Source organism: Panicum virgatum, chromosome 5N (genome assembly GCF_016808335.1).
Source record: "Panicum virgatum strain AP13 chromosome 5N, P.virgatum_v5, whole genome shotgun sequence".
Classification (NCBI taxonomy): Eukaryota; Viridiplantae; Streptophyta; class Magnoliopsida; order Poales; family Poaceae; genus Panicum; species Panicum virgatum.
The window spans coordinates 56,852,418-56,861,147 of record NC_053149.1 but is presented as its reverse complement, the minus strand read 5'-3'; the positions used below and the strand labels follow the sequence as shown (position 1 = coordinate 56,861,147).

The 8,730-nt window shown below is 43.4% G+C and overlaps 1 protein-coding gene across 1 annotated transcript; it reads left to right on the top strand.

Annotated features, from left to right (window-relative positions):
• The first annotated feature begins 4,494 nt into the window (after nucleotides 1–4,494).
• On the top strand, nucleotides 4,495–8,705 carry LOC120675505 (integrin-linked protein kinase 1-like). The gene is made up of 12 exons (XM_039956710.1): nucleotides 4,495–5,069; nucleotides 5,355–5,429; nucleotides 5,511–5,606; nucleotides 5,825–5,910; nucleotides 6,028–6,148; nucleotides 6,722–6,801; nucleotides 6,903–6,965; nucleotides 7,096–7,214; nucleotides 7,329–7,414; nucleotides 7,667–7,788; nucleotides 8,031–8,142; nucleotides 8,253–8,705. Exons 1-12 carry the CDS (start codon nucleotides 4,716–4,718, stop codon nucleotides 8,355–8,357), a joined length of 1,419 nt encoding a protein of 472 aa, XP_039812644.1. The 5' UTR covers nucleotides 4,495–4,715; the 3' UTR covers nucleotides 8,358–8,705.
• Nucleotides 8,706–8,730: the final 25 nt, after the last annotated feature.

The following is an 8,730-nucleotide window of genomic DNA, read 5'->3' as shown; positions in this document are numbered from 1 at the left end:
TAGATTTAGATCTTGTAATTAGATTTCTCGCGGGATAAGTCCACACCACCCTATAAATATAAAAGGTCACGGCCGATTAGGGGATCGAATCGATCAAATCAATACAATTTTTATTTTTTTACTTTTTTTTTTGCCCTAGTTTTTTCCATCTACTATCTGTTGTTCCTCCTTTGTCTCTGCACCAACATATTTTTGACGACTCTGCTGGGAAAAAGAAGAAATAAATCGGTTGCCATGGCTGGTATTCCTAAACCTGGTGAAGTTGATTCTGTCAATATCCGAAGGCCGAATGTTCAACAACTTTCGGTCGAACATAAGAAGCTTCTTGATGGCGTCCAGAAGAAGATCAGAGAAGATAAGGAGAACGAGATCCAGAAAATTAGAGAAGAGAAGGAGAAAGAGATCCAGAAGCTGGAAGAAGAAGCCATGAACCAGTACATCTCACACTTCTCCATCGACCGGCAAGGAAAGGTCACGACGGATGACGCCTTCGACGTTTCACAATTTGAGGTAAAATTCGATGAGAACGAATAGCCTATCCTTAATTCCGAAATAGCTAATGCTATAGATGATGCTATTTCTTCTCATGTGAACAATAAGTTAGAATTTATTGGCCAAAATATGCATGATATGTTTGACGATCGTTTTAGCCGAATTGAAATATATCTTGGTATGAAATCTGTCGGTAATAATGCATCTACATCTAATACAGATAAGACAATGAATGATTCGGCTAATTGCAAAAGTCCAGCTAATAATGCTTTAGTAATTAATTCGGCTAACCAGCGTAACCGAATTAATTATAATTCAGCACCTCATGCAAATGTACCACATGTGGCAGCAAGTTCGTTGCAGCATTCTATACCGCCGAACTTTGCTCAACATTATGGCACACCTAATCGGCCTATGGCCGATGATTTCGGATACGACAGTATTAAAGATGAATTGATTAAAATCTTTAGATAAACTTTTGGTATAGATCCAAAAGGAAGATGCCGATCATATAAGAGACCATACCCTGAAGAATATGAGCATGTTGCATATCCACATGATTTTAAAATTTCTGAATTTGTTAAATTCACTTGTGATGATAGTAGAACTACATTAGAGCATATCGGCCAATTTATTATACAATGTGGCGAAGCTAGTAATAGTGATATTTACAAATTGAGATTATTTTCTTTATCTCTATCGGGTGCTGCATTTACTTGGTTTATTTCATTGCCACCCAATTCAGTTCGCACATGGGCCGATTTAGAGCAGAAATTCCATGATTATTTCTTTACTGGTGAAACTGAATTGAGATTGTCACATCTTTCATCGGTTAAACAAAAAATACATGAAGGTGTTTCTAAGTATATTAGGAGATTTAGAGATACTAGAAATCGATGCTATAGTTTGACAATTTCTGATAGAGATTTGGCTGATCTAGCTTTTGCTAGTTTACTTGATTTTCATAAAGCAAAGCTAGAGGGACAAGAATTTTTAGATGTTAGTCAAGTACTACAAAAAGCTCTGGCTAATGAAAGCCAAGCTAAAGAAGCTAGAGATTCTCAAAAGTCCAACGAAAAATCTAATCGTCCTGTTTATGTGCTTGGGTGTGATTCTAATTGTTCGGACGATGAAGGTAAAGATGTTTATACCGCTGAATTTGTTTGGCCCTCCAATGATAAACCTTGCGTGTGCGGTTCTCTTAAGCTGATTCACAAAGATCGGTAGGAAAGATTTACTTTTCATGTATCCAAATGTGAGAGAATATTTGATGAATTGTATAAGAATTGATACATCAAGATGTCGCATGTCATACCGCCGCTTAAAGAATTAAAGCACCAAACTTATTGCAAATTTCATAATACTTTCTCTCATGCGACTAATGATTGTAATGTGCTTCGGAGACAGATTCAATCGGCTGCTAATGAAGGCCGAATAATTGTTCCACAAATGAGAGTGGATCAGAATCCTTTCCCTGCACATACATATATGATTGAGTTGAGTAATCCTAAAGTGTTAATTCGGCCGAATCAAGCCGAGTCAACAAGAGGGGAAAATGTAATTATCGGTGAAGAGAGATTTGAGCCCTCTAAATCTCACCAGGAAGCTCCAGCGAAGAAGATCCCTGAAGATTTATTGAAGGATTCAACGCTTGGGGGGCAAGAACAGAAAAAGGGCACCAGGTCTGCTTAGACTGGTCTGACCGATCAGGAAACTGGTCTGACCGGTCACTTTGGGAGTTCTGGAAAAAATTCCAGAAACAATAAGGAAAAAGAAAAGCCGAGTTTTAAAGAACTATTGGCCAAATATGAGAATAAAGGAGTCATCCAGAAGCAGAAGGGATGGCCAAATAAGGTTAAGGACACAAAGCCATCATCGTCTCAAGTGCAATTGAGTTTGAGCCAAGGTAATTTATTTAATGGGCTAATTTCTTCTTGGTATTGTTGGTATCCTTGTTATATGCCTTTGGATTATAATAGGATGCACATACAGTCATATTATATTCATTATCCTCCTATATATCCAAGTTTTGCTTCGCAAAGACCGATTAGCGATAATCTGGTCAAAAGGGACACTGATTGCAACAAGGAGTGTGAGAAGAACATAAAACAAGATTCAAAATATCTACAGTCGAGGTGGTGTCTCCCAGGTTTGTCTCACACTCAAAAGAGGAGATTGCAAAGGATGCGCAAGAAAGAGTCCATAGAACAGCAAGCGGAGGTTGTACCAGCAAAGTCGGCGACCATGAAGCCGGTATGGAGGCCCAAGCAAGTTGTTTCGTCGTCAGCTTGAAGAAGAAGCAAGATATGACCGATAAATTATTATCGCCCTTAGCACGAAAAATGACTAATGTATTCATCGCTCTTAGATAATTTTGGTCCAGAAGAGTGTTCTTTGGCACGCAAGCTTTGCCAAAGAACAGAAGGGCATATGTTGACAACCAAAATTAGCATTAGACAATACAGACCGGTCTAACCGGTACGCCCTAGCGGTCTAACCGGTCAGACGCTGTAGTCGGTCCGGCAGCAGCCGACCGGTCTGACCGGTAGGGTCGACTGGTCTGACCGGTCCAAGTGGAATTCGAGTACAACTAGGAATTTTAATAGATTTAGATCTTGTAATAGGATTTCTTGCGGAATAAGTCCACCACACTCTATAAATATAAAGGGTCACGACCGATTAGGGGATCGAATCGATCAAATCAATACAACTTTTATCTTTTTACTTTTTTTTTTGCCATAGCTTTTTCACATCTACTATCTGCTGTTCCTCCTTCGTCTCTACGTCGATTGAGGGCGTTCTAGGTGGCCTGCCGACCCTAGAACAACCCTGCGTGCGCCTGCCCCGACGGGTCTTTCCCGGGCGACGTTCGTTGGTCTTGCCTCCGGCCTGCCCGGTGACAACCAGTCTGACCGGTATACCCGACCGGTCTGAGCATCGGCGCTGCATCGTGCCGTCGCTCGCTGCGCGTTCAAGCGTTTTCGTGTGTTGGCCCTAGTTCTGCGCCAACACCTCCTAGGCGGGCAAGAGCTACGCCGCCGTCGCAGCCTGCACCTCCCGCCGCCATGGGCGCAAGCTCCGCGACCGCGCCTCCCACCGACGCGGGCGCGAGCACTGCCGGTGCGGCCGGACGGGGCGAGGCGGAGCTGGCCGGCGAGGTCGACAGAGGCGAGGCGGCAGCGGCAAGAGGAAGCCGGAGCACGAGAAGGACGTGGGAAGTGGGCCCCACGTGCGCGGGGAGCAGATGGCGATCTGCTTGCGTTCAGAAAAAAAGCGAACAGAGCCACAGAGGAGCGCAGATACAGAATGCGATAGCGAGGAGAGCATGATGAAGAGGCTGTTGGAAGGCGTTTTTACTCCATCCTATTTAAATTTACCTAATCAAAACAATTTAGCTAACTTATTGGAGTTGCTCTGAGAGTGACCTTTGCGAAGCACCCCACTGGATGTTGGTCAATTTTGGTATTCGGAAAAAGAAACAAAACAAAAGGCTATTGGTGAATCGTCAGATGTCATGTGAGCAGATCATCCTTGAATTTGAGTTCAAAATTTTGCCACTAATATAACGTTTAAAAGCTGATTTTTTTTGGAACCATTTAGAAGCTGAAATTTTGTCAGAGTTGCCTTCGGTGATTAATGTTTTTTCAGATTTGTCCACTCACGGGTATACTACTCTTCTAAAGAATTCTAGAGTATACCCAGCTAGAGGGGGCGATTAGTCCAGTCACGGATCACGACTTGGCTTGCAGCATAAGTAATCAGCTCCGAAAGAAATGGCACAGGCTGACAGGCAGAGCCGCGAGGGCGAGGCAGCCAGCCTGGTAGCCGGCGAAACAGAGCCCGCGTCGAAACTCCGGTTGTGGCGGGGCCCAGCTGTCAAGGGCTCACCACACCGTCCGCGCGATATCTCGTGGCCGTTGTTTCCAATCGGGTTCATACCGGGGAGTTCGTTGGCTGCCTGTTGCCAGCTCAGCAGCTACCCACCCACCCATGAGCACCCCCACGCCATTAATTCCTCTTAATTCCGAATGCTTATTCCAGGTTCCACTCCCAAACCCCTTCGATTCGTCCATCGCCATCGCACGCGCTGCGCCCGCCGCCCAGCCCCTCCCCTTCTCCCCGGCTCCTCGCTCTGCTGAATTCCACGCCCCGCCGCCCCAAGGCCTCCGATCCGATCTCCGAGACTCCGGCACCCCCGAACGCTAGCGCTGACGTCCGCCTCCATGGAGCCGAGGCCTCCGGCGCCGGCGTCTGAGGCGGCGACGCCGCGGTTCAGGCTGGGGAAGCAGTCGTCGCTGGCGCCCGAGAGGGGCGGCGAGGGCGGTGCCGGCGCGGGCTCGGCGGAAGGGTCCGCCCAGGCCGACGGCGTCATGAGCTTCCAGCTGATGTACCTGGCCCACGCGGGCAGCGTGGAGGGGATCCGCGAGCTCCTCGACGGCGGCGCCGACCCCAACTTCCGCGACACCGACGGCCGCACGGCGCTGCACATCGCCGCGTGCGAGGGATACGCCGAGGTCGTCGAGCTCCTCCTCCAGCGCGGCGCGGAGGCCGCCGTCGAGGACCAATGGGGCAGCACGGTGCGGCCTGCTTAAGTTTTTGCTGTTTTTTCTTTCTTAATAAATCCTTTTGCTTGCGTTGAATGAGGACCTTAAAGTCCTTTTCTCATAGGGAGATCTGGCTATAAGTTCGACAATGGTACGCTAACTTAGGAGCATTTAGCACGTGACAATGACGCAATTTGTACTTTTGTAGGCTATGCTAGGCACGTGGAACTGTGGAACATAGAATCCTGACGCTTGTTTGTGCATATATGTTTTTCTTGTGAATTACTGCATTAGTTGAGTGTTGCTACTATCTGGCAGCCTTTGGCGGATGCAATGCATTATCAGAATCATGATGTGATCAAGATCTTGGAGAAGCATGGCTCCAAGCATAAGGTACTACGCCACATGTGTGTTGGCTCTGCCTGATGCTCTGTGTTTGTTCAGGTGTTCTGAATATTCGCTTCTTTCTTGAAGATCGCTCCTATGCATGTGAAGAATGTCCGTGAAGTTCCTGAATATGAGATTGACCCGGCTGAGCTTGATTTCAGTAATGGCAATGATATATCCAAGGTCTGTATATAGCTATCACGTTCTTACACAGTAGCCTTCTATGATTTGGTTGTCTCTAGCACTAGTGATCTTACAATTGGTTTACCAATCAGATGCTATTGAATTGTTGATTTTTGATTCTATACTTTCTTTATCTGAAGTTCCAAATCTGTACTTCCCCCATCAAATTTCATTGGCATTAAATTTATTCGTAGCTGTTGTTTCAATCTGCTTCTCAGGGTACTTTTAGAAAAGCAACATGGAGGGGCATTCCGGTTGCTGTTAAGAAGCTGGATGACGATCTAATTGTGGATGAGAACAAAGTGTGGGTAGTTTGCATTGAATTATTCCATTTATTTCTGGTCTACATCGTGGATTTACTTAATTGAGTGTCACCTTCCTCCTCACGCTATACTATCCTGACAGTTTGGATGTATTGCAGGAGGGCATTCAGAGACGAGCTTGATGTGCTGCAACTTATACGCCATCCAAATGTTGTGCAATTTTTGGGTGCTGTGACACAAAGCAACCCAATGATGATTGTCATGGAATTTATGCACAAGGTTTGTTTTAAGGGCAATATGCTTTTCATAGTCTGCATTATCTTCTGATTTGAGAGGCCTATTTGATTAGTCACTATACGAGGCAATGCTGTAGGTGAACCTTCTTGGTTTGGAACTGTGGATCCACGGCTTCATATCATTCTAGTTATTATCTGGTCATGTATAAAGTGTTAGAATGTTTTTTATTACTCAATTGATGATATATGACCATTATTTACCTTGTTATAGTTTCCTAATGCAATAATACATTCTGGCTATATTTGGCCTACTGAAAATGTAAAATCTGTTTTTTTGCCTTGTAGTAGCAGCATCTTTCATTGTGGCAATATTTGGCCGACGATAGATCAGTGCAAATTATCAATGTCTATGTCGTTCAAATTTGTGAAATTTGTTATACCATGATAACTTATACATGTTGAATTCGTCCTAATTATCAGCAATTTTACATTGCACAAATGTCTAGATTTATTAACTCCATTTCATAATTTCTGCAACATGAAGTTCATTCATATCAAATTGCAACTTTATGCCATGTTATGGGTTGTTGAGAATTATCAAAATGTTTATTTCCAGGGTGACTTGCGCACTCACTTGAATAAGAGAGGAGCTCTGCTGCCATCATATGCAGTGAAGCTAGCTCTTGATATTGCAAGGTTTGTGAACCAGAACCTGGACATGAGATAGGATCTGTTGGACCCTATCTTTCATTGGTATGAAGTAAACCTAACTTGTGCGTCTTTGTGAATTGTAACAGAGGAATGAATTACTTACATGAGCATAAGCCTCAAGCTATCATTCATCGTGATCTTGAGCCTTCGTGAGTACTTTGTGTTTCCCATTTTTTTGCATTGAAAATTGCTTGTATTTTTCTGTACGCCCCATAAGGTGTTTTAAAATACCTGGTTTATTAAAAAAAAGTTTCTATGCCCCATTGTGTAAGATAACAGGAACATATTGAGGGATGACACTGGACATCTGAAGGTGGCAGATTTTGATTTGTGTAAGATGCTAAAATGGAGAAGAAAAGTTAGAGAAGAGAAAGCGGTAACTTCACCTGGCAATGCTTGTAAGTGTATTTTATTGTTTATCATACTAAAATTTGTGCTAGATTGGTGCCACCTTTGCCTTCTTTTTTTTTTTCCTTTGCTTTGTTTATGAACTGGTGTTAAATATGTCACAGGTAGGTATGCTGCTCCAGAAGTCCTGCGAAATGAAGAGTACGATACCAAAGTTGATGTCTTCTCATTCGCTTTGATACTACAGGAAGTAAGTTGTTACTTTGTTGATGTCTCTCCCACACAGTAGGAAGTATTGTGCATTTGTATTCTCTTAATATTGCTAGGAACAGATATATATGGTATTGCTGTATCGGGCATTGTTGTGAGTTTGCTGCTAGTATCTTTATTTGATTGACACTGTTGTTTCTTTAAGCATAAAGAATGACACTCATTTCAACATCTACTACTCCCAAAATCAGCCATGTGATCATTTTTGTGATTATGGTCTTAACTTTTGCAGATGATTGAAGGATGTCTTCCTTATCATGATAAGAAAAATGATGAAATTGAGAAGGCACACAATTCTAAAGAAAGGCCGCCTTTTAGAGCTCCTCCAAAGCATTATGCTCACGGGTTAAGAGAGTAAGTGCTCTATCTTTCCTGTTTCCTCTGTACTAATTCCAACAGAGCATTATTGTGGCTTGCTTTGCATTCTTAACTTTTAGTAAATAAGTTTCTGCAAACCATGCTCCATTTGACTACTTGGATGGTCAAATTAAATGTGTTATTTCTCCACGTACGTAGCTTGTGACTTTTAGCTTGTGACTTTTTTCTTCTTAAATTTCATCCTGATTTGTTTGCCTCTTCTCTTGACACCAATGCAGGTTGATTGAGCAGTGCTGGAGTGAAAATCCTGCAGATAGGCCTGATTTTAGAGTAATTATCAACCGGTTGTCTGCTATCCACAATGAGATTGCTCAAAGAAACCGTTGGAAGGTAACAGTTAATGGGTTTTTTCCGTTGTATTTTGAGGGTGCTGTCGTAGCAGGAGGTATAGACTGTTCTTCCAAGAAATATTCTAATGTAGGATCCTTATGTTCGAACAGGTAAGACCTCTCAGATGTTTCCTGAGCGTCGAAGGAATGTGGAAGAAAGACCGCAACGAGGGCAGCACCACCCGTTCATCACGTTCGTCGCGATCCAAGTTTTAACCACCACCCAGGCTGTATATCATATCTTCGTGCTCTGGGCTTCCGAAAAGGGGTTGTTTTGCAGATTGTTGCTGATCATAGTTTTGTTGTATATCAGACATTTATCACCGAGCACTGGAAGAATCCACGGATTCTTTGGCACTGGCCTCAACCTCATGTACAGATTGTTGCTGTCGATTTATTGTTTATAATACAAAAAAATCTGGCGGAAGAGCAGCCCCTTGGTTGGGGCAGTATAATTGTTTTGGCATCTTCCAGGCTCCTGTCTGATTAGCTTTATAAAACTTTTGTTGCTTTTTGTTAAGATCGAATCTGGTGCATATATATGTTTTGTACTATTCGTTCTCAGGGTTCTCTATTTCTCTGTGCGCTG

Excerpts from the sequence above, each read along its gene's own strand:
- LOC120675505 (XM_039956710.1), top strand. The coding sequence starts at position 4,716 with ATGGAGCCGAGGCCTCCGGCGCCGGCGTCTGAGGCGGCGACGCCGCGG. Across the intron at positions 5,070-5,354 it reads AGGACCAATGGGGCAGCACG|CCTTTGGCGGATGCAATGCA; the intron begins GTGCGGCCTGCT and ends ACTATCTGGCAG. Across the intron at positions 6,966-7,095 it reads CATCGTGATCTTGAGCCTTC|GAACATATTGAGGGATGACA; the intron begins GTGAGTACTTTG and ends GTAAGATAACAG.